Source organism: Mytilus galloprovincialis, chromosome 8 (assembly GCF_965363235.1).
Source record: "Mytilus galloprovincialis chromosome 8, xbMytGall1.hap1.1, whole genome shotgun sequence".
NCBI classification, from domain to species: domain Eukaryota; kingdom Metazoa; phylum Mollusca; class Bivalvia; order Mytilida; family Mytilidae; genus Mytilus; species Mytilus galloprovincialis.
Window position 1 is genome coordinate 59,273,541 of NC_134845.1, and position 26,100 is coordinate 59,299,640.

The following is a 26,100-nucleotide window of genomic DNA, read 5'->3' on the forward strand; positions in this document are numbered from 1 at the left end:
TGGCTTCCTGTTACATGTCAGCCTTTTTGCGTGCTGCTTCCTGTTCCATTTCAGATTGTCTGAACAGGTCTTGTTTCTCTAACATTGCCTCTTGTTGTAGGATAAGTGAATGTTGTTCAACAAAGGCTATTTTTGATTTAGCCTCTGCTTTGGCACGCTTCCTCCGTGCTAGGCTTGACATGTCCGATACGTTAGAGCTACCGCTGTGTGAGGTTTTCTTACCCTTTGAGCCTGAGGTCCTTGTTTTAGTTGATTTAGCCTTAGTGAGAGCAAGGCGATGCTCGTGTAGAGATTCCATTCTGGAAAGACGAAGATCCAATGTGAGGTAACATGCGTCTATGTCTTTTTGACTGTCCAACGTTCTGGTTCTTTTTAGGAAGTCCAGATATTCGTCTGTGAGCCTACGATAATTTGTACAGGCTTTTACAAGATTGTCCTGAATTATTCAGACTTACTGAAGTTCATTGGGTGTGGTGATTTCCAATAACTGGGTTGTTATATCTGACCAAAGGTCCTCTACATCCTCACAGAACTTGTTACGTTTTTCTGTGTAAACTCCTTTACCTTTTTCTGTGAGGTCGCGTACTCGCCTCTTCTCGGGATTTTCATCTACATGTGTCATTATAGACGGATTCTCTATAGGTTCTTCAGTGACATCTCCCTCTGGGGGCTGAACCTCTTCTTGCTGTTCCGCGTGACTGGGATCCATGATGTAAATCGGCAATGTCTGTTCAACGTCGTTGGTTTGCTGCCTATGACGCACAAGCTGTGTTGCGAAGTGTCGATGTAAGAGCTACGAACGATGCTTCGTTGTATTTCCTGATCAGGAGATGTGTAGACAAGTTTTTGTCAATTTACTAGCACGAAACGTTCTCCTTGAAACTACGTTGTTAGTCTGTTGACTGTCGTGGAGCGGCGTACGTTATCCAAGAAAAACAACAGGCAAGTTGTAGCTTTTTCACTGTACTGGCCGGACCAGTGAGTCTAACCAAAATGACTGGGTTTAAATAAGGATAAAACAATCAGGAGCTGACTTTTATTCTTCTACCAATCCAAAAGGTGAAAAAGCTGTGGTTAGCAACGAATTGTTCCTTTGGACAACGTGTCCGCTGAATGTTCCTTGCAGTTGTGCACACGGCCTGCTGATCAGTGTTCGTCTCTTAGAAGAGAGGGGAAAGTAACACAGATTCCTACACTGTCCTGTATATAACTCCTAAAACTGGAGCACGTAAAGCGATGTACGCTATGAAGCATTAACAATATAAAATGATGATCAAATGAAAACAAATAATTAATGAGTTCCAGAACATATGCAGTTTGAAAGCATATGTTTCTTTTTGTGCTAATTCTGCTAATTTTCTGAAACCTTCTAAAGAAACCCAAACTTTTTCTTATATCATTCTAGAAACAAATATAAAGCATTATTATTTTATCCGGCACGAATTGAATCTTTGTTTGCAGTCATTGTATTGGCATATTCATTATAAATAAATCGTTTTCTGTATTTCCCTTCAAAAAAGGTATTGAACGGCCGTTTGCTTGACTTCACTCAAAGGGTCCTCAACATTAATTCTGTGTTTTGCATTCCCACTTATTTACAATTATCATGATTATCTCAGAGAATACAGTGTAGATTTGTTTTCTCTTGTTACAGAATGATTGTTAGATACCTTATAAATATCTTTGCTCTCTTGTATCTACGTTGGCACCGCTAAACATCAAAAATAAAAAATAAACAGACTTTTTTCGTTATACACATTATATCACACGGTTAATTCAAACAGGTTGTTTCACAAAGTAAACGTATGTATATTTTTAGCAATAACAAGGATTAATAATTCATAAAAAAGGTAGACGATATGAATATGAAGAAAAACTCATTCCCTGAAAATTTCGATAAGAACATTCCTTTGGTTTTGATATCAGTACTAGCATTGACAAACTACGTCATATATTATATTTGATTAGATATTACGTACATTACCATATATAACTCTATTGCCGTTTAAGCCATCGCCTCACAACTATCCATTCAGCATGATTTCAGCGATAGGATGCGGAGTATCCATTCTGTTTCTAGTCGTAACAATTGTCGTTCATTTAGTACTCTGGAGGTAAGTTTTTGATATATACCTGTATATATTGAAATTAATGAACTTTGAATGTAGCAACATGTAAGTTGTATTAATAATGTGTAATTTATGAGTATGTTACGCCAGTTGACTCGAGAACAGACACTTATCTTAAGTGACGTCTTGCACAACCAACCATTTATGTTCCGAAATATCATAGAGATGTGAAATGAACCATAAACATTATGAATTAACAAGCCGTTTATTATCTGAGTCTATTCTACTAGAATCTCAAAGTTAATTGTAAATAATTGTATGTACTTTTCAATCAGACATATACATTTTTTTCGTTTAGTATGTGATCTAGCAGGAGTAAATTGCGTTGGGTATGTCTTTTAACAAACTTAATATTACAGATAGCATTCACGTCTCCAAACACCTTGCATTCGATGATGTTTCCTGTAACTTAATGCTTAGCCGAATATAATGACGAAATATTCCTTCGTTTCTTAATTATTTTTGAAGGTATGTTAGAAATGATAGAACAAAAACACTGATGAACTTAGTGTAGCTTTAATTCTGTCTTATGTCCTTTTCCTTGCGGGAATAACAAAAACAGAGGCTAATGTGAGACATATTTAACGCCATCTATTTAATTTAAATCACTATAAAGGAACTTTCCCCCATTTTCTTTGAAAAAGCATCCCATAGCTATGTATAAATGTACCACTTTTTAAGAATTTCGATTTTTTTTTATTTCTAACCTCTAGCAAATGCATCTTTATCTGAGATGGAAATTTTGCTCTGAATTATTCTTGAAGCCGACCGAACAATTTAATATGAAGTCATTAAACGTCTTTTTGTATGTTTCAAGTAGTATGTTTTAAAAAAAAACTAAGGATTTTCTTATCCCAGGCATAGATTACCTTAGACGTATTTGGCATAACTTTTTTTGAATTTTGGATCCTCAATGCTCTTCAACTTAGTTTTTGTTTGGCTTTATAAATATGTTGATATGAGCGTCACTGATGAGTCTTATGTAGAGGAAACGCGCGTCTGGCGTACTAAATTATAATCCTGGTACCTTTGATAACTATATATAGGTGAAAATTCAGTATTGTTCCAATAATTAGCTTACTTTAACTTAAACATATTAAATTCCATTCAGTTTAAGATTTGTATTCAGACTTCATGTTAGGATTATATTATGAACCTGTTCACATCAAAATGATTCTGAAATGTCTGAAAGCTACTGAATTAAAAGACAAAAAAAACTGTTTAGATCAATACCTTATTTATCATGTGTAAAGCAGTGGATGCTCAGAAAATTTGCTGAAAAACTGAACATGACTTAATCAATAACTGTTGGGACTTTTTAGTTCATGATCAGATCAAAATGACCGTTTAAAAAAATCATGTATTAGTGAACATACTGAGAAGTATTTAGAAGCTAATTACTCAAATATACCATTTATGAAAAATAGAACAGTTGCATGCAGTATGTGATCGTACGACCAATATTAAATTTTCTCAAAAAATTATTTTGTTTAGCAAGACGATTCAACATTGTATTACACAGAAATTAATAATAGAGGACATGTTATTGATTTCATGAAGAGAAATTGATTTGTATAATGTGACATACTATTTGAAATAACAGGAATTCCACGGTTTAAGATGCTTGCGTACCGGTCAGATGAATTTATATAAAGTTTTCAATTGTTTTCGTTTTTCTTTTTACTAAAAGGCAGTCTTTACATCCATCGCAGTAGCTCTACACTGTATTTTCTTAACCAACTTTGATATGATGTTAGCAGAAGGTATTCTGATAGTGAGGATGGTTATTATTGTTTTCCCCACAAAATCTATTGTGCATTGGTTGCTGCCTGCATGTTGGGGTGAGTACATGGTTTACATTTACGAATATGTCATATTGATGAGAGTAACTCATCAAACCTTGTTCAAGTATCACTTAAATTTTTCATTATTTTGATGACTTTATCTTTGATATCGTTTACATATATCTATTCATATATTTGAATAACATCACAATTTCAAAAGTTGACAAAAAATATGAAGGAGAATTTAGACTGTCGATAACCAAAAAGTAAAGATATCTGACAAACAATTGCACACAAGCAGAATATCCTAATGATAATACAAATGTATGTATATGTCTATGTTCAGCTAGTGCAAATGAACATAATTATTGATATTACTTAAAATGGGATACAGATTATATATAAATGACTGCAACCAATCTTTTCGTGACTTCCGAGTTCAAACACGTTCTAAAAGCTCGTAAAGCATATTGCCAGTGGCGCTTTAAAATTAATAAAAAAGAAATTAAGCTATTATGAATAGGGGTTGATGTTTGCTTTAAGCAATAAGAAGAATAACCATGATAACATCTACTTGTTCATTTGCTCATATGTTCATCTACATTTTCAGTTGTTCCAGGTGTTATTGTCGGAATTTCTGCGGGTGTGACTAAACTTAATGGATATGGTAACGACCAATTGTACGTATTATATATATTAAGCTGAGATGTGTTTAACAACAAATCTATCAATGGAAAAAAGACATTTTGTAATGGTCTAAACATGTATAGAGTAGTCATTTAGTTCATGTTATAAGGTTGTGGATTTTTAAAATTTTGGATTCAGACATAGCTACAGAGACATCAATTATGAATATGCTAATTTGGTCCTGTATAATTGGTACGGATCATGTTATTTATCATGTTTATGCATCAATAATTTGGAGGGTGTTTTTATAATTTCAGTTGTTGGTTAACTCTTGAGTCCAAACTTATATGGGCGTTCATAGGACCAGCATTAATTGTAATTTTGGTACGGATTGATTGTAAACAAAGATAAATGTCATAACGAGTTGGAAATTTTCTTAATTTTTGTTGAGATATAAATTTAATTTAAACAAGATATATATTGGCATTTAATATAAAAAAAAAATATGTGGTATGATTGCCAATGAGACAACGATCCACAAGAGACAACAATGACACAGACATTAACAACTATAGGTTTAAACATGTTACAGGTGCACATGATAGGAAGAAAATGCAATTCAAACAATAAAAACAATAGTTAAATGAGTGAACAACATGAATATTCAACGCAGTAAATTATACATACTAATAATATGCATACAAGTGTATGAGTCCAACAAAACAATTTGAACATTTTCCGATTGCCCTTTAAAGAATGTTACTATGGATTCAACTATTTTCGTGGCTATCAATTTTCGTTGATTGAGGAAACTTGCATTCTAAGGATATTTGATTTTGGAGTTTTGTCATTGTGCGCATACATAGTATATAGAAAATTTGTAATTTGTTCAACATTTGAATTCGTGCTTCATACATGTATGTTCCCACGAAACCCACCAAAATTGGTATTTAGCGAATGATAATAAATGTACAGTAGGTCTTTCTGTATTGTTTATTTCAGATCAACTTTGTTATCATTGTCTTAACGGTACACAAAATGATGACCACTAAAGGGTTAGCTAGGAAAACCTTAGAGGAGAAATCTAGGTAACATTTTATTGTTCAAACAATTTACAGCAATATATTTACATGAACAATTTGTGATGGGTACTCGACATATTAAAACCGTGCTTTTTTATAAAAATATTTCTCTAAATGATCTCAAAAATGAAAGGGAAAAATGGTTTGATTCGTCATATATAAAATGTTAAGAAATAAGGAAGAGGACAGGGTTACTTTGCAATTACGATTTACGAAATATAGAATTGGAAAAGGATTCTTGAAATAAGACATCAATCCTATCACTAAACAGAAAAAATCACAAGGCCATCAATGGGTCTTCCATACAGCCAGATCATCCCGCTCCGTAAGCTGAATTCAGCTAGCCACAAAACAATAGTATTTACAAGTTTAGCGAAATGGACACTACACTTAACTCAGAAACAGATAAACAAACAAGAATTTGAAGAAAAAAACATACAAGAAAATCATAGAAGTTCCGGAATAACAGTCCACAAACCAAATTTATTTAAAACATGTAAAAAAATAATAGGAAACAACACGTTTAATAATCTAATGCGTCCGAAACGCTTTTCTGGATTTATCTTCATCGGGAACGCTCAAAGATCACCTGATTGTGAAAAATTGTGTATGCCAATCGGAAACATACAGAAACTCGATGAAACAGAAATGAATAAAACAAAATAAACCAAACAATGTGTAAATTTATTTTTTATTAACTTTGGAATATCTTGTTATTTTTGATACTTGTTTGCAAACTCATTATTAACTATTTATTGTAAATTAACTGGGAGCTGTATTGTGTTAAATCTAGAATTGGTTTAAAAAGTATCTGTGTCATTTTACCGTTATTTGGAGTAACATGGGTACTTGGTGCATTTTCTGTAAACGAGGATTTGGTTATGTTTCAATACCTATTTGCAATCTTCAACTCTTTACAGGTAATTTGCTACAAATAATGATAGACATGTTATATGCAGAAAAATAACAATGATGTGCTTAAGTTTTTTTAAAGAAAAAATGCAAAACGTTGAAACAAAACAATCAAACATACTGAGCTTATACATGTGTGTGCCAAACGTTTATTTATCGACTATAATAGAAATAAAAGATAAATCTGTAATGATTGTGTTCCCGTCGCAATCCAAATTTGAGATATGTTAACTTCTGCGAAGTATTCAATTGATACCTAAAAATAATCAAGATCCAAGAAAAATATCAAAAATTTTAAATTCGTTGAAAAACCGACAAATCCAATGATGAATCTACAATAATAGCAGTTTACAAGTCACTAGGTGAAAGACTAAAGATAACGCAACATAAATAATCAGTCCACGGAGTAATCGTTATAGCTTAGGACGATCATGCACCACATGCAAAACTATACATCATATACAGGATTTTTTCAAGAATTTTTAAAGACAAGAATTATGACTCGAACACAAAGATATAGATAAATACAGATATATATTCAACACGAGATAAAGGGCAGTTTACTGTTAATCTTGTTTTTGTATGCAACCTTTATCTTGATGTTAAATATCCAAACTTTTTTGTCTATATAATCCCTTTTATGTATTCATTCTATTTACGTGTACAAACAAAATGTTTGTTAACAAAATGTTGTTATTTGAATAGTAAACATGATAAAATTAAAAGGCTCACTACCAAACACGAAAAAAAAAACGTCATATACGTTAGGCTACAGGGTACAAGACATGTCTAAATTGAGGGCTGGTTATAAAGTTAACAAACAAACCTTTAATAAATAATTATTGTGATTTCAGAAAAAGCGGCTTGTAGATATATGCATAAGATATCACAATGCGACTTCTTATTATTCTGATATTTACAAGATTTGGTCGCATTTTTCGCCTTGGTAAAATTTCGTAATAATTTCTGAATTTACAGCAGTTACACGAACATAAACTGATACAGTCCTGTTTTTTTACAAAAAATATTTTAGTGATGATTATCATGATTATAGTTATAATTTTAGCATAATTAAACTAAAGCCAGGCTGTTATTCTGTAGATATATATGTGTGTGTAAAGTTTTTTGTTTAATTTTGTTTCTTGTTTTGCAGTTCTATGTACATAAAGTCTGCAAAAATTGTCAGCAATTGTAATGTTATTGAAATGTTTGAGGATTGGACTTAAATGCGCGATAAATTATTGTATAAACATACAAATATAAGTATCAGCTATCAGAATTTAATTAATGATACCCTCATCCACTTGTATTAATCGCATTTATAAAACCTCGCAATCTTATTTAAACTTACTAAATATTCAAATTATTATTTTCATACAGGGTCTTTTTATTTGTTTATTCCACTGTTTTCTTAACAAACAGGTGAGTTTTATGTGTTTTATTCTAAAACAAAGTATATGTTTTGATAAAAAAAAAGTTAGCATTGAATGTGTATTGAAGAAATTGTAGTACGCTAAAGTTTAATTTTCACAACATAAAAAAATAGATGTAGTAGAAAAGGCAATGAAATAACTCTTTAACCAGAGACGTAGTGAATTAAACTCTAAACCCAAGCAAATGGAAGATTTTAACGACCTTGACCGGCTATACAGCCTTTGCACGGTTGGCTTTTAAACCCTATAGAACGTTCAGCCTTTAACCAATATTTGATAGAAAACTTTATAACAAATGTAAAAGTATTCAAACGAGAAAATAAATGGCCTGATCTCTGAATAAACCAATAAAACGAAAAACAAATACAGGAACAAACGACAACCACTGGAACAGGCGACTCACTCAGGGAAGACATATATAATGTGGTGTGGATGAGCATATACAATCCTCCGCAATTAAAGCAGCTTAAGAGCACGAAAAGAATAAAGACTTAAAATCAGTTACAAAGGGTTTACCTCATCAGATCGATACAAATCTCAAAACAACATATTAAAACACAAAAATAGCAATGAATGAAAGCTAGCTCCAGCTGTAAATAACTAACAAAAACATCATGAATCAAATACCAAGATTTATATTTGTCAATTCCAACTTCTTGCGTTGTTGGTTTAAACACACTATTAACAGTCATAATGTTTTAGAGCAATGTATAAATATAGGCAGATTGTACGACATCGAATGTTTACATATGAATAACAATAATATTTGTATGGATATAAGTTAACGAAATAAAAATTAAAAAAAAACCCAGATAACAACAATATTCAAAGATGAAATAACAGTGTGAAATGTAAAACCTTCTAGAATAAGTTCCTCTTAAATCAGGAAGCTGGATGTGGAACGTTATTTGGACTGTTTTAGATAGTTGTCTTCTGATAGGCAACTATAACACATCTCCGTAGCTCGTTCATAGGACAGCAACATTTCGATTGAATTTGTCAATTGTTTAACTTTTCACTGTTTTTTTTTCTCTAAAGGACAAGGTATGATAAGGGCCGTTTCTGGCCCCCCTTTTTCCAGAATTTTTAAACTTTGAAGTTCAAACCCATCACGCCTGTGTAATGAACTGCAGTATCTGATCGTCCATGTAGAACCTTATTTTTAGGTGTTATGTACTCAAATATGTTCAAACTGAGACCTTGAAAAGCCCTAAACGACGAAAAGTGTAAAAAATCTACAATTTCGTCATGTTCGGAGACAAAATTTAACATCAGCGCCAACGTAGACCATCTTGAAATTTTCAACCATCAACTGTACTGTATCTTTCACATAATAAAATATCATGATGGTCTACGTTGGCGCTCATGTCTAAAAATTTGAAAAATAATCCGATTGTTTACATATTTTGACAAGTCATTATAATACGTCAAAGTGAACGGCACGGGTACGAAATTATTCCGGGATCCATAATTGATCAGAATATCACGTACGGTTTTTTTTATGTCGTATGCAGTCATCAAGACATGTTACTCTCTTAAAGAAATATGTTGTACGTGAAATTAGACCCATGATGATCAAAATAGTCTAACACTGTGCAGCCAAATACAGAGTTGTGTCCCTTGAAATATGGTGAATTAATTTTTATTCATTATAATTTTAAAATATTCAACGAAATCTTACAAATGAATTTTATAATAAATTCTCAATATATTCAAACTCTCTTTGTAGTTCTGAAGAAAATTATTCCATCAAAACCTATATATTTTGCACTTTGAAGTTTTCTATTTAACCATCTACAGCAAAAATAGATTTATGTATCATAGCCATTTCGTGCACGTTTTTGTTTTTTGAAGGATTAAGACTTCACAAGGGCATTGTCCTTAACTTAGTAATAAATTGAACAGACAGATAAGAATATTCAAATCACTTGTTGATACACTAAAATCTGCGTACAGCACTAAACTAATACATTTTGCAAGTGCAGTTAGTATTGAATCCAAAATATGATATGTAATTATAAACATAACTCCAGGTAAAGAGCAGTTGATACTGAAATTAAGTTAACTACACTTATACTATACTGTAAATTATGTATTTCCAGCCTATTCAGATATCGATACACCAATGATTTTTCTTATATATGTGTCAGAGCACTCTTTTGACAAGATCTTATCATAAAATAAAAGTACACACGTAGCATTCAATAGACTCAGATCCTATATGGATTATCAAATAAAACATGCTATAGCGAAATTACTTTTAACATATTTTACTTGCATAAATACAAATTGGATAAGACCCATGGCAAACAAACTTATGAAGTATGCGCGAAAATAAAAAAAACATGTGTATTTGTTTGCCATTTCGAATGTGTATTTTGTTTTGTCTGGAGTTCTGTGTAAGTGAGTGACAAAATTTCAAGCCAAACTTATACTGATTCCTGGAGTGCACTGGTACTTCTTACCTAGCTGTTTAATGTACATGTAAACTATATCCTCTTAATTCTATTTCACATTCCCCCTCCACTCAAGGAACAAAATGTCGAGCACGTTCGTTAATTTAGATCTGTCGGTCCATCCAACCGTCCGTTCGTCTGTTTCTGTCCGGACATATACAACTAGCTATCTCCTTCAGTTTTTGACCTAAAAAGCTTTTTATCTATAATAGAGGTGTGTATATGTATACAGGGTTTTGATTTTTTTTTTTAAATTCTTCAAATGTCCGGTATTTTTGTTTACCCTCTTACTTGCTATTGAAGGCACAACTTGCACTTCTAGTACTACAGTTTAATGTCCCTAATGCAATAAATGAGATTTTTTAGTCACTTCAAATATTTATTCAATACCGGAAAGGTTGAACTTGGTGAATACTACAGCCGATTTCATTGAGTGTGAAGTCAAAGGTAATATTTTTAGTTAGCTTGCTTGTTAGATGAACCATAAAGTCATTGTTAGGTCAGGTTAACTTCCCTCCTTTAAGAATATACTAGTCCAGCAGATTACCAATCTATATGTCTGATGGACTATGCTACTTCGAAAGGAGGGTAGTAAACCTGACATAATAATGACTTCACGTTTTAGCTAACAAGCAAGCTTACCAAAGATTTTACCTTTGGATTCACACTCAATGAAATCGGCTGTAAATCTTGAAAGTTGAAACCTTTTTGCTGGACATGCAGTCCTGCAAGTGAAGACATTCAGAATGAAAATAATAAATAGATCAACATTGAAAGGAAAATTAAGGTTGAAAACGAGTGCACCCGCACGAGCGGGGATCGAACTCACAACCTCAGTGTTGACTGGCTAGTGATTACAGAAATAACTTCTTAGACCACTCGGCCACCGAGACCCTTTAATGAAGTATGTCTACGTTTCTAATCAAATTCGAATGTTTTGGGGTTTCATGAAATACTACTTACCAACAACTGTTTCATTAAAAAAAAGCATAACATTTCGGATAAGATAAGGAGATGAGGTATGATTGCACATGATACTATACACCGGCGATCAATGTGCTAATTTTAGATATATATCGTAGAAATAATGAATTTTTAGAGAAGCTTAAAGATGTCCATGCCTCTTTCGTCTACATATCTTAATGAGTTTTAACGTCTTAAACCCTGACCTCAACGAAAACCTTTGAACTTTGTTTTCAGCATTTCAGTCTTTAAAATATTGTGTTAAGTGTTAAAAAGTTCACAGTGTACAATTTTTTAAGTGACAAACAATGACATTGTACAGGCTATGCATATTTGCTATACATATTGTATAAATCTGATACTGAATCTTCAATAGTTGTTCTAATCCATTTGCGTTTTTTAATGTACCGGTAATCATCATGTAAATGTGAAATGCTATATTCATAACATCAACTATTATTTATGAATAATAAGTGTACCACTTCTTATATAACTTTAAGTTTTTTTATGCCCCAGTTATGGGCATTATGTTTTCTGGTCTGTGCATCCGTCTGTTCGTTCTTCCGTTAATCCGTCTGTTCGTTCGTCCTTTAATCCGTCCGCCCGTCCGTCTGTTCGTCCATCTGTCCCGCTTCATGTTACAGTTTTTGGTCGAGGTAGTTTTTGATGAAGTTGAAGTCCAATTAACTTGAAATTTAGTACACATGTTCCCTATGATATGATATTTCTAATGTTAATGCCAAATTAGAGATGTTGTCCCATTTTCACGGTATACTATAATTGGGACACATTCTTGTTTATTTTACCTATTAACTTGTTAATGTTTATACTTACTAATTGTTATGTGACAATATGATTTGTATTTATTCTTTTTTTTTAATAAACCGACCATTTCCTTGATAGCTATCTTTTGTTTAATACTAAAATTGAGAATGAAATGGGGAATGTGTCAAAGAGACAACAACCCGACCAGAGGCTCCTGACTTGGGACATGCGCAAAAATGCGGCGGGGTTAAACATTTTTTTTTTGAGATCTCAACCCTGTTTTTGGTAACAGCATATGATTTAATATTTGCATCATCAAGATATAATAATAATGCCAAAAACCTACTTCAGTTTACAAAAAAAATAATTATTTAACCGTTGCTAAGCACTATTTTGGTTGCTAATCTTTTTATCAGCATGATATACAATTGATTTGCTTTCATTTCCTTCCTGCTAAATTAATCTTGCATGTATTAACCAATCTAAATTTATTTTACTCTAATTTGTACTATTAAAAATCAAAAGGTTTTTTTTTGTAGTTCAATTTAATTTCTATCTTTTTCGGCTGTTGCTAAGCAACTTTTAGGTTGCTATGGTCAATTTCATTTTCTTGAAAAAAGTAATGATGACTCAGACATTATGTATATGAAAGAAAAATCATTTACAGTTGCTAAATCTTTAAATATTGCTATATTTATACCTCATATGGCCGAAATTACAAATTTTTGAACCGTTGCTAGGAAAAATTTTTGTTGCTTGGTTGTTGCTAAGCATTTTTAAACTGAAATTGAAGTGCCTTTCCATTTGCAAACTCAAGTTAGTGTTGAACAAACAATATTATTTTGAATTATGCTAATGTGTAATGAGAAAGCAATGCATATGTGATAATTTGGCTATTTATTTAAACCGTTGCTAGGCAACCTTCCTTTCACCGGAACATAAAAAAATCATAGTTTTGAATAGTTTCTATACTAAGGCTATCAATGACGTATATATAAACTTATTTGGGAAGGGGGCCAAAAACGCCTCTTATCATACCTTGTCCTTTTACACATTATAGCATTTATTTTAGTCATATTCGTATTAATATGATGTGGTTTCATTATTTCTCCGCGTGTTTTTTAAATTTAATATACAATTGTAATCGTCAGATTTAAATATACGTCTGGAAAACAGATATTTTTCCCAGTATCCTAAAAAGAACTATTGGTTCACTTGGATACTTATCAAGTACAAAAAATGTATGTAACCAGGTGAAATGAACAAAATCTAGATTCTAAATAGATACTATAAATCAGAGGATAATTAGTTGAGGAACAACATAAATTATAAATATGGATAAGTTTTGTTGGACATGTTGGTGCTTCTTTTCCAGATTTTGTTTTCAACGGGCTGACTCGGACTTTTACCTTATACTTTCATTGGTATTAGTTGGGTCGAATATCGAAAGAAAGAAATATCTTAAATTAGCTGAATTGTGGGTAAATATCCTTGTATGGGCTATTGAAGTTTTATCATGCTTATAGAAAAAGAGAACATGGATGTTATGAGGTTATATTTTACCATGTATCGTAGTGAAAACCTAAGCAACCATCCATAAACATCTGACACACATTGACCTCCGTTAATTTAATACCTATACCTTTACCTTTCTATATTTAGGTCAAACAGGGTTATCATCATTACCAAAGACGCCGAAAAGCCAATCGATCAAATATTATAGTGTCTACCGATACTTCTAATTATGTGAGTATAGAGATATCAAGAATAACGTAGTTCGGTCATATCTAAAACATATTAAAATGAAATTAAAAATGCTAACACCATGAACTAAAACTGACAGATTGACTTATTACACTTCAAACTTAATTATTCAAACAAACATGTATCGATGTTCCAAATGAATATCATATGTTGTTACAATTGTATAATCCATCAACTACACAGACGACGACAGTTTTCTAATTGTCACATTTTCCTTCGTTAATTAGTTTTCTGCTAGAAATGAGTCTCAGAATACGAGTTTAATTTTACATTTAAACGATCATTAATCCAAAAACTTTATGGAACATGTAATACATGTTTGCGGTTAATGAAGTTATATGTGCAGTTTGTATCGTTTCACATCGTAGAGACTGTAATTAACACACTTCGGGATCTTGGTGCATTTATTTAAGCATTTTTTAAACTGTGCATTGGTGTGTTAGTGTGTAAGACTGTTAAAAATTATACATGCATATGTAATAAGGATTCCCAAATAACAAGTGATAGTTACTGTTGCTCATATCGCCTTTCTCTGTTGCATTGTTTTTAATTTGCAAGTTATAACTAGAAATAGAAATTGAAAACATGAATCATTCACTATCGTTCGAAATACTCCAATGAAGTTATTTTATCATGTTTGTAGGGTTTCTGAAGACAATCTTTTCACCTGAAACAAGTTTGGTGACAAAAATGCACGAGGTATTGTCTCGAATATTTGTGTTCATCAAAACATTGATAAAAAAAGATAGTGTGTGTTTCAATATTTTCAATATTTTGTGTAAGACATACAGTTAAACAGACACTCAAATCAATGAATGTGTTTGTAGATAGATTTTTGTGTGTTCTGTTAAATTGTTCCTTTTAAAATTGTTATACGATGATGACTTATGTACCCATATTTTGACTATTTTATTTATTGTGTCTGTTAAGTTAACGCACCAATGTAAATATATCGGAACTTGATGAGGGTTAGCGCTATAAAATCAGGTTAAATCCACCATTTTCTACATTTGAAAATGCCTGTACCAAGTCAGGAATATAACAGTTCTTGTCCATTCGTTTTCGATGCGTTTTGTTATTTGATTTTGCCATGTGATTATGGACTTTCCGAATTGATTTTCCTCTAAGTTCAGTATTTTTGTGATTTTTCTTTTTATGTTTTTTTTTCTTCTCATTTATGCACCGAATTTCAGCTACATGTATTCTGGGCATGTACTAATACATGTTTTTCTCCTAGTAAGTCATTAACAAGACGCTTCAAAAAATATTCCATGTTTAATTTAAAAGGTATATGTAATCAGATGTATTTATATGAAAAATTGAATTTGAAAATATTATTTCATGCATGTTTTTGTTTTCCCTTCACTACAAATAATTTCCTTTGAAGCTATGAAATCTCTAATAAAAGTTTACTTTTTAAATGGCATCACCATTCAATGTTTGTCCTTGTTTTAGGATAAACATAAAAGACAACAAGGGAACAGCAACGGTATCTCTAAACAGAGCAAAGATTAGAAAACAAAACAACTTATAGAAGTATATCTCAAAACTAATGTGTCACAATGCATTAAAATATTTTTATATGCTCAACTGAATTTGTTTTTTAAAGTTTTGCCTATCATTCGATAAATATCGAACTGTTTTAGAAAATTATAACGAAATAGGCTGGCAGTGATTTCAGTGATACGCCCGGACAGACCGGTGTTTAGTTGTCGGATTGTGACCTACATTGTTGCACAAAATCATTACAAAATGACTGTCTTCTAACCTAAATGGTCAAATTTAGCTATTTAGTAATTTTTTTTATGTAATAACGAACCTCGTTGTGACCTCGACAAATGAAAGGTTTTAGTTAGTGCATTTAATAACTGGTATTACTTGCGCTAAGGCAGTTTTAAGTAATTCGTTAGTCTGTGTCTATGAGTGAAGAACTATGCCTATTTCCTTTGCATTATGTTGTTTTTCCTGAATGTGGCTTATATTTACATCTGCATTACTTTTTTGTACATCTTATTATATAGCACCGGTTTTATTTGAACTTTGCCTCATTTTAACAGTTTATTTTTCAGTGTTAAGGTTTTGTGTTTTAGTCTGTTTTTCTTCAAGTAAAGGCAATATGTCAACTTTATTTGTGGAATTGAAGGATTATAAGCTGCACATGTCTGCATGGCATGGTTCATCTGACAGTTACCTCATTTTCATGGTTCATTGGTCATGATAGTTTTTTTGGTTACGTCTGTTCCGTAGAAACAATTAGCGATAGGTCAACTATAGTTAGTGTGTTGTATTGTATAATAAAGGTGTGCAAGTATTCCTTAATTCGTTTATATGACTTTGACTTCATTTTCTTTGATTATTTGAAGTTTCTGCGATAGTTGTAGAAAAGCTTTATATTTGTACTATCAACATTTAGCAATGGTAAGAAAAGAAGGCGAGACATTTCAGTGTGTGCACTCTTGTTTTTGTATTAGTTATGTAACAATGACAATTAAGAATATGTTTTGCTTATTGTGAGAAGAATTACTGACACAAAAACTTATTAAGTATTGTATTTATGTACGTTTGTGTGGTTTTGTGATGTTGTACATATTTTGGCAAAGAACTGCCCTTCCGTACTTTGATTCTGTAAGTGCAAAACTATTTACTAATTGGAAAGCTTCATCATGTAACACTAACTTCGATTAACTCAACCTCTGAGTATGTACGCACAACTAGTCCTGATCGGACTGCCATTGTAGAATGTTGCCATCGAAAGTTTGTTTATTGAGTTTGCATTGGGAGCTTATTTAACTCCATAAAAATTGAGGAATATGAGCGACAACCTTTTGTTTTGCTCGCACATTTTTGTGAATATAATGGAATTATATACCGCTGTCTTTTGAATAAACTCATAATAGATACCAGGACCAAATTTTGTATATACGTTTATACGCAATTGAGAGGAGTTTGATTATCAAGCTCTTCAACTGTTTTCGATTTTTTGGCATGGTTGTCTTTCAAATATACGGCTTTGATCGTTCCGGGGGAAAATAAATCCAGAAAAGCGTATCGGACGCATCTAATGTATAATTCGTTGATGGTATTTGTTTTAGCTAGTTCTAACACATGTTTATTTTGAATCATGAAAAATGTAATGTCTGTTTGAAGTAGAGGTCTATGTTTGGGGGTAACTTGCTTTCCTTTAGTGTACAGGCTGACAGCATAGCACACCAGCAGAAAAATATTAGGATTTGTCATATTCCTTGTTTTGCATTTTGACGCACTGTTAATAATGTTAATGCCTGTTCCATGTTTACTTTTTGAATTCATGCGATTTCCTGGGTTTTTATTTTTCTATTGTGGATTTATAATAATTGACTATCGAGAACATTTCCTCAAAGATGAATTACTGCTATTAGTACTAATATTATGCTGCTGGTACATTGTCTACTCGAAAAATGCGTATGATTTGCCGCTGGATATTAAGCACCGTTCACTAAATCATTGCACATCTCATATTTTGAAGTTATATTCGATAAATGTGTGAAATAATGGTTCAAAACCACTACCGATTGATTGTTATACCACTTATGTATGAGCATGTTAACCAGTGTTGTCAGTTTACTGTTCATAAATATTTCTAATTTTGTTGAACGCTGTCGTTCAAACTCTATCGTGAAAACAAATCACTTTCGATGAATTTGGCGCTTTAGTTTCGTGACTTTTTTTCATTTTTCATTTTTCATTGAAAACCGTTTGGAATGTATATGAACAAGGATTAACACATCAGAACTAAACATGGTCGTTTGTTTTTATTCAACCTGTAAAAGTGACTGTTAATTTTATAATTTTATGATAAATTGTTTTAAGTACAGCTTAGGGTTACATGATTTGCTTTGTCGATCGCCAGAATCATAGCGTAATCTATTATATTGAACTGTATATTTGAATAGTGTTCAACTCAGGAACTTTCCGTCCTTTTGTAAAGTGTTACGAATCATTATTGGCTTACAAGTGTCTACGTTTTTAAATTTATATATTTGTATATTTTTTAACAAACCATTTTGGTCTTTACAGGCATTAAATGACTGTCAGTGTCCGTGACTATCACCGGTTCTTAAGATATCATCAGCGTAAATGTTAGTTTATAATATGATTTATGAAAAATTTCAAAATGCGTCATTTTAAACTAAATAATTTTTTACACTTAGATTTCTAAGTTAACGTTTTGCAGCTTGTCTGGCTTCAAGTGTTTATGTTAAATCATGCAGGATCAACGAATATCTAGAAAATCGATTGGAACGCACAAATTATAGCAACATTTTAATTTTTCATCATTTGGCATATACGAAAGACTTTACCCTGTTATTTATAAAGGGTATTATCTGCTCAATATTCAGCGTTTTAGTACTGACGGTACATCACATACATTGTACACTTGTCGTACATCAGCGTCCATAAATTAACTAATTATCTTGAAATATATGGTTCAAGCTCCTCAGCCAAAGGTGTCAATAGTTAAATTGCAATTTTCTGTTTTCTTATAATATGTCTCCTTACGAATCAGCGTTTTTATGCTTCACTGGCTTTGAAAAGTATGATTGAGCGTTACTGGTGACGAAATAAAAAAAATCTCTACGACGCTTGGAAGTTATAATATGTCCTTTTTTAAGAACTGTACCATCTTATCAATTCCGCGTATTAGTTGACGGCAATATGTGCAGTATATAGTGTATGATGTTAAGAAACAAAAGTGTCAAGATAAGGCAGCAGTATATGCGTTTGCGTTAAACGAAAACAATATACATTAAAAAGCTTATGTGTTATGCCCATATTAAACAATATAATGCTGCCTACAAAAGCAAGATGCTTGAATAAGAAATCGTGTTGATCATGGTAATAATCATCGAAATTTTGTGTGGTTCAAACAAATCTTGGTTACAAACTAAAACTGAGGAAAATGTATCATATATAAGAGAACTACGATACAACAGAAATACAACGCCAAAATGTAACACACACAGGAACGAACTTTAATGTGACAATAGCCATTTTCCTGACTTGGTACAGGTAAATCAAAAATGATTAAAGGATCATACATATACTCATGATGATATAGTATTTGCAAAACTGAAATCATTCCTTCGAAAATATCATGTACGCAATTGGAAGTTGGTTGACTGTTAATATATATCTGTTTCACAAATGATGAGGAATGTGCAAGAATGATCGCTACGTATTCACAGTGTGTGGTCTTTTTGATGAGTCTGTAATGTTAAGTTTAACCGACGATTAGGCTCAAGCAAGAAAGACTATCAGGTGCTGATACTTTATTCCTAAACCAATCTAACAAATGGTAAAAATCTGAAAAACAAATAAAATACAATTTTATAAAGTGTTGAATTAATGTTTCTAGTGTAAAAAATGTCCAAAATAATTGATTGCACAGTCCGTTGAATTCGATAAATGTTGTACTTTCAAGAACGGTTAAATTTCCAGTATTTCACGGAGAAAAGGTTCAATTATAGGGAAGCAATTTGAAGGCTTTAAATACAATGATATATAATTAACTCACTCTGTGGTTAGCCACAAATTGTGTCCAAGATGACGTCTCACCGAAATGTTCTTCGTGATCGCGATCGTAATGACCTTGCAGGTTTCCTGGAACGGATACGTCTGAGAGAGGGAAATGTAGCGGTGATACGATGTTTTAACGTTCTTATAAGGTTACAGATGAAAAATCCCCCAAGACTGGAACACATAAACAGATTAAATATATATTCAAACTAACTACATAAATTGAGGAAACGGCGTGACAGAATACTCCCCGCCTGATGCCTATCTGATATCACTATTCCATAACTAAATCGCATATGGATATATGAAATAAATAAATCCAAACATTAATTGATTATGTACAAGAGCAATGTCCACTATTGGTTGTATGAGAAATATCAGGTTTCAACTTACTACCTTTCAATATAAAGTTTCCAGAATAGATTAATGCAACGGGGAACTAGGTTTCGGCAGAGTTTCTTGTCCTAAGAAGAAGAATCTCTCCAAAAAAGCAAGGTTGCTGTGATTTGCAGAATGTTCCATAGTTGCTGTTGAGATAGTAGGAACTGTTTTCTCCAATGTTGTTAGACGGCGACGACGGAATAACATTTTCTTTAGCAATAAATTTTTCTATAGAAGTCAAAGATTTTGCTTTAAGCGTCGCGAGTGATGTCCCTTTAGAGGAATTCGAGCGTTTACCAGGCTTGGTACTAGGTCCTGTACATTCAAGAAATTGTTTTGAATGCGATTTTGCGACCTTGGCATTCGGATAAAAGTAGCTAGACTGAACAACAATTGGTTTCTTGTCCTTGATGGCTATTTCCGGATTTGAGGCAAGACGTTGTTCTTATTCCGTGATTGAAACGTTACTTATCTTTGTGTTGACTTCAACAGGAACAGTTTGCTTGTCAATGTATATATTTCCAATTATGACCAACCAAGTCTCAACTTGTTGGCAAATGGAGTTCGGGATGGTCCTAGGCCTTGTTCAAGGACGTGGTGCGCCTCTATAAGGTCTCTTCCAATTAGGAGTAGAATTTGACAACGTCCCTCTATTGGTGGAATGCTTCCTCTGAGTTCTTTTAGATGATGCATTGCGACTTCAGGAGTAGGAATTTCGTCTCCATTATTGGGAATATTATTACATTCAATTAATGTAGGCAGATCAAATTGTACGTCAGACTCACTATGTACAGATTTTATGACGTAATCTTTTCCTGTTTTCCCGGAAGTAGCTACTCAGGAGGAGCATGTTGTAAGAGTATAGTTTTCAGGTTTTTCCCGAACGTTGAACAGACTGAAGAATTTAGGCGAGGCACGAGACCGGTTTCTTTGGTCGTCAGTAATGGCGTACATTCTGATAATTTTGTCTATCTTGTCCTTGTGGTACACGTCCACAGGTAATATTGTTACGGTTTGGGCCTATGGACCTCAAACTGTCTAATGTTACACTATATAGTTTAAGTCAACCTTGTAAGTAGGTTACTTTACTGGTTTTCAACCATTGGTAGCATGGCTTGTAAAGGCACTGGTTTGTATATATATGATAAAACACGTTAAAATAATAACAAAATCAACTCTTAATCAATTTAATTTACTGTTAATAGAAATATTGCATACTAATATAATAATCCCAAGAGAATAAAACGATACAGAGACTCCCGTGGAACGTCAAGCATCAATCATAATGTTCCGTAGTAGTAGGAAAACGATCTAAGTCAGAGGCCAGTCCATCATTATATGAGGAAACCTACTCAATATAATCTGGTAGCGAGGTTTTAACAGTTGCTGATGGTAATTTCTCTGGTATATTTTACAGGGTATAATAATAAAGGTCCCTGGTATCGGGTTGCAACGTTAAAACCAGAGCCCACACAAGATGCCCTTTATATACTTAGCGCCCACAACCTACATCCCAATGGTATCAGTGGGCAATTCTACGGCACGTCATTGGTTGGTTGCTCACGGGGTTATAGGTCGTGTGTCGTATTCCCATGGCAAGCACATGCGCAATCAAGGTAAATAAATGGCGGCCTCCAGTAAACGTAGGATACATATAGAACAATATAGGAAAAGGGGACGATGGAAGCTTAGCATTAACAAATGATATGCCAAGTTACAATATATAACCCTTATATAAATATACGACAAAGGTGAGAAAACGTGACAATGATAACCCGGGGAGAAATAAGGATTGGGAACATGTCGGGAACCCCCCTTTGGGCAAACAGTGAGACGAACTCTATTTCTTATCCTTCCCAATAAATATAACAATAAATACATACAATAATAATATAATTCGGACACGATACCTAAAATAGAAGAGTGTTCGTACATATAATCTCAGTCACACAATTATCCAGACTAAAACGGCACCGACCGCGAACGAAGTAAAACAGAGAAAGTGCAGTCTGGATAATAAGAAACAGAATAATCGTAGCTTTAAAAAAAATATGCTTGTCATCCTTAACCCTTACCCCTATTTTGTTACAATATCTTGGCATAAGATTTCTCGCTCCTATGACCTTTTTACATCACCGTGAAGATAGAACTCACAGAGGTTAACTTTGTTTCAGCTGACTCTGTCTGCTCCTCGTCGTAAGCTTGTCTGGGTGAGCTAAACTGAGAACTTTCAGATTGTTTTTGTCTAGTGATGTGAAGTGAAGTGCGGTGGTACGTCGTGTTCTTTGTGATACTCTATTTCAGACAAATCGTTCAGGAGTGAGATGTCTTTATTTGTCAGAGTTGGAAAGTTGTCATTTTTGTTGACGAGAGACATCTGCAACATTATTGGAGCCCCATATCGATCATCCAGTCTTTCCCATAGTCTGTGTAGGACTCTTGTTGGGTTGTTGGTATTTGATGCCCTGATACTCAAGCATGTTTACCAGACTCTGGTCCAAGCCATTAAATAAGTAGGTCTATCTGTTCCGGGTCTGAAACTTGTAGTTCGTCTATGACGTTTTTAAAGCTGGCTTACCATGTATGAAAGGATATGCCTGGTTGTTAAAGCTTGTTAGGCGGAAGAACAGCAAGTCCTTGCGAAGGAGAATTCTGGTGATCTATAATGAGGGATTTTTTTGTTGCAGGAGTGCAAAAGGGTCTGTTCTATGACGCCTTGTCTTTTCTGTGAGACAGGGATCTCTTCTATAACGCTTTGTTTTTGTTTTTGTTGTAAGACAGGGATCTCTTCTTTAACGCCTTGTTTTTATATGTCAGTTAATGTCCCCAGTCCTTGAAATACATTAACTTATGAAGACTTACCATGTGTAGGAAATATCTCAGGTGTTTGTGATGGCAAGTTCAGTGCCACGGGTGGTATGAAAGCTGGAGCGTTATGACTAAGCTTAATCTTAACAGGAATTTTTTTAAGCCTTTGAGGTCCTGTCATTTCCTGTACGGCAGTTGTCACAGGATGTTTATTGACGAAATCTTGCACACGCTTAAGCGGGTCTTCCGTGTTGTCGGGGAGATTGCTAAACGCTATTCCAGGATACGAGCCTCTGCTTCTGCGGCGGCAGCTTCTTTCTGTGTTTCAAGATGGTTAAATTTGGCCTTCAGCTCGGCTTTTTCCCGGCGGTCTCTTGTTGTATTTGAGCCTTCCTGCGTATGGCCTCTTGTTCCATCTCAGCCTGTTTCCTTGCTGCTTCCTGTTACATTTCAACCTTTTTGCGTGCTGCTTCCTGTTCCATTTCAATATGTCTGAACAGGGTTTGTTCTTCTAGTATTACCTCCTGTTGTAGAATAAGGCCATGTTTTTCAACAAAGGCTATTTTAGACTTGGCAGCCTCTGCTTTGGCAAGCTTTCTCTGTGCTAGGCTTGACATGTCTGAGACGTTAGAGCTACCGCTGAGTGAGGTTTTCTTACCCTTTGAGGTCTTTGTTTTAGTGGATTTAGCCTTTGTGAGGACAAGGCGATGCTCGTTTAAAGTTTTCATGGCCAGTTCCATTTTGGACAGACGAAGATCCAATGTGAGCTTAGATGCGTCTATGTCTTTTTGACTGGCCAACGTTCTTTTCCTTTTTAAAAAATCAAGGTCATCGTCTGTGAGCCTACGATAATAGGCTTTTACATGATTTTTTTTGGGCTGTTAAGACTTGCTGAAATTCATTTGGAGGTGTGGTGATTTCCAATAACTTGGTTGTTTTATATGACCAAAGGGCCTTTAGTTCCTCACAGAACTTATAACGTTTGTCTGTGAAAGTTCCTGTTCCTTTTTCCGTGAGGTCGTGTACTCGCCTAGTCTCGGGTGTTTCATCTGAATGTGTTGTATTAGACGGATTTTTTAATAGTTCTTCAGAAACATCTCCCTCTGGCGGTTTAACCTCGTCTTGCTGTTCCGCGTGACTCGGATCCATGATGGCTCAACGTTGTTGGGTTGCTGTCTATTACACACAAGTTATTTAGTCCCCTGTCAGTGTAAAAGTATGTACGTTGCTACGTTGTCGTTCCTTGCCTGTATATGTAAAGACAGATTGTCGTTAATTTACTGTACGTCAAGAGATGACGCGTACATGTAGGCTCAACGGGTAGGTTGTTATGTAGCTGTAGAACTAACGTGGAGTGGCGTTATCTGTGAAAAGTTGAAGACTTTTTACTGTAATAACCTGACCTTTAAGTTTAACCGACGATTGGGCTCAAGCAAGAAAGACTATCAGGTGCGGATACTTTATTCCTAAACCAATCTAATAAATGGTAAAAAGCTGAAAAAACAAATAAAATGAAGTTTTACAATGTGTTGAATAAATGTTTCTAGTGTATAAAATGTTCAATATAATTGATTGCACAGTCCGTTGAATCCGATAAATGTTGTACTTTCAAGAACGGTTAAATTTCCAGTATTCCACGGATAAAAGGTTCAATTATAGGAAAGGCAATTTGAAAGCTTTAAATACAATGTTATATAATTAACTCACTCTGTGGTAAGCACAAATTGGGTCGAAGATGACGAAATGTTCCTCGTGATCGTAATGACCTTGCAGTTTTCCTGTAACGGATACGTGTGAGAGAGGAAAAGGTAGCGATGATACGATGTTTTAACGTTCTTATAAGGTTAAAGATGAAAAATCCTCCTAGACTGGATCACATAAACAGATTAAGAATATTTTCAAACTAACTACATAAATTGAGGAAACGGCGTAACAGAATAGAGTCTTACTTACCGCAATAGCATGTGTTTGCTTACATCTGCACCATAACTAATAGCACATGCGGTACATGATCTGCCTATCCTTCAGAAGCATACAAGATAACTACCTTTATCGGGTTTGGGTTTATAGAATTGTGTTGTTTTATATTTATATTGTTTTCGTTTTACGACATGACGTTGTCAGAGTTCCTTTGTTATATTTCGTTCCTCTGTTATATCGAGCGCATTGTAACAATATTGCAGTCATGAGTTTTCGAAAGCAATCACAAATCTTTGAGAGCATCATGGTATATTATGTTTCGAACATTCTTTTGTTCAGAGATACCTAAACCTGGTTAGCAATTGCTAAATCGCTGAAATTTTCTAGGGAAAATATTGTCAATTGTAAATTTCTACTACCTTTTTATTTCCTTTCTTATTATACTATAAACAAAATGATACATGTAATTTTTTTTACTGAAACTACAAATAATATGTGTCATGCAACATATTATGTCATTCAATTGTTATTTATATCATTCACGTCCGTAACGGATTAATACACCCTTTTATGTAGTCTAAGTGTGTTATGTAATTTACATGTGTTACAGTGCATGTTATAAATACTTGATCACGATAAATCATAAACATGTATAATTACATAATATTGAGGTTTGGCTTATTCCTGATATTAAACAGAAACATACTTTCAGGTAAGCCGTTAAACTATCTATTTCAACGTGATTTTTGAACATCTTTAAGACCGATGTGTATATATAAATGACTCATTGGTTTCATTCGAGGATATAATATATTACACTACAAGCTGTTTTCTATTCCTATATTAACATTTAAAATTATAACGAATGTTGAATAAATCAAACTTGAAATCACAGCATCATCTTTATTACTTACGAACAAAGTGAAATCATATGTTGCACTTTACCTCAAAATCTGAAATATTATGTACAAAGCGACAATTATCTTTGTCTTTGTTGGCGAAACATAATAGAACATACTTTTTAAGTTTTAAATGTTTACAGTATATATTTGTATTCTGTTAAAATAATTGTTAATTTTAAAGAAACCTGTTATAATATATAAAACGTAGACACATGGTGACATTGTACAACGTCCCATTAATCAGTAATAAAATTGAGAATGAAAATAGGGAACGTGTCAAAGAGACAACAACCCGATCGAAGAGCAAACAACAGCCGAAGGCCACCCATGCGTCCTCAATTCAGCGAGAAACTTCCACAAGCGGAGGCATGCTTCAGCTGCCCCTAAACCTAATTAATGTGGATAAACGTACAAAATGCAGCTGCTCCTAAACCTGAGTAATATTGATTAACTAACAAAAGAACACGAAAAAAATATACCAAATATATTCTTGTAAAGAATATGTATGTGTTAAAAATCTATTGAAATTATTCCCTTACATGTAACAGATGTATAATAAGGTAGAAATATAAACTATCGCTTTGATAGATTGATGTTTATTTTACACCGCATCCACTA

At 33.5% G+C, this 26,100-nt stretch overlaps 2 protein-coding genes across 2 annotated transcripts in view; both read left to right on the forward strand.

Moving 5' to 3' along the window:
- LOC143043735 (uncharacterized) overlaps positions 1–26,100 on the forward strand; it is an 89,601-nt gene that overhangs the window by 38,122 nt on the left and 25,379 nt on the right. The gene's annotated exons all lie outside the window — the stretch shown is intronic.
- LOC143043424 (adhesion G-protein coupled receptor D1-like) lies at positions 4,846–15,474 on the forward strand. The gene is made up of 6 exons (XM_076215735.1): positions 4,846–4,924; positions 5,543–5,628; positions 6,416–6,542; positions 7,915–7,956; positions 13,814–13,897; positions 15,371–15,474. The coding sequence occupies exons 2-6, from the start codon at positions 5,579–5,581 to the stop codon at positions 15,428–15,430; spliced, it is 363 nt and encodes a 120-aa protein (XP_076071850.1). The 5' UTR covers positions 4,846–4,924; positions 5,543–5,578; the 3' UTR covers positions 15,431–15,474.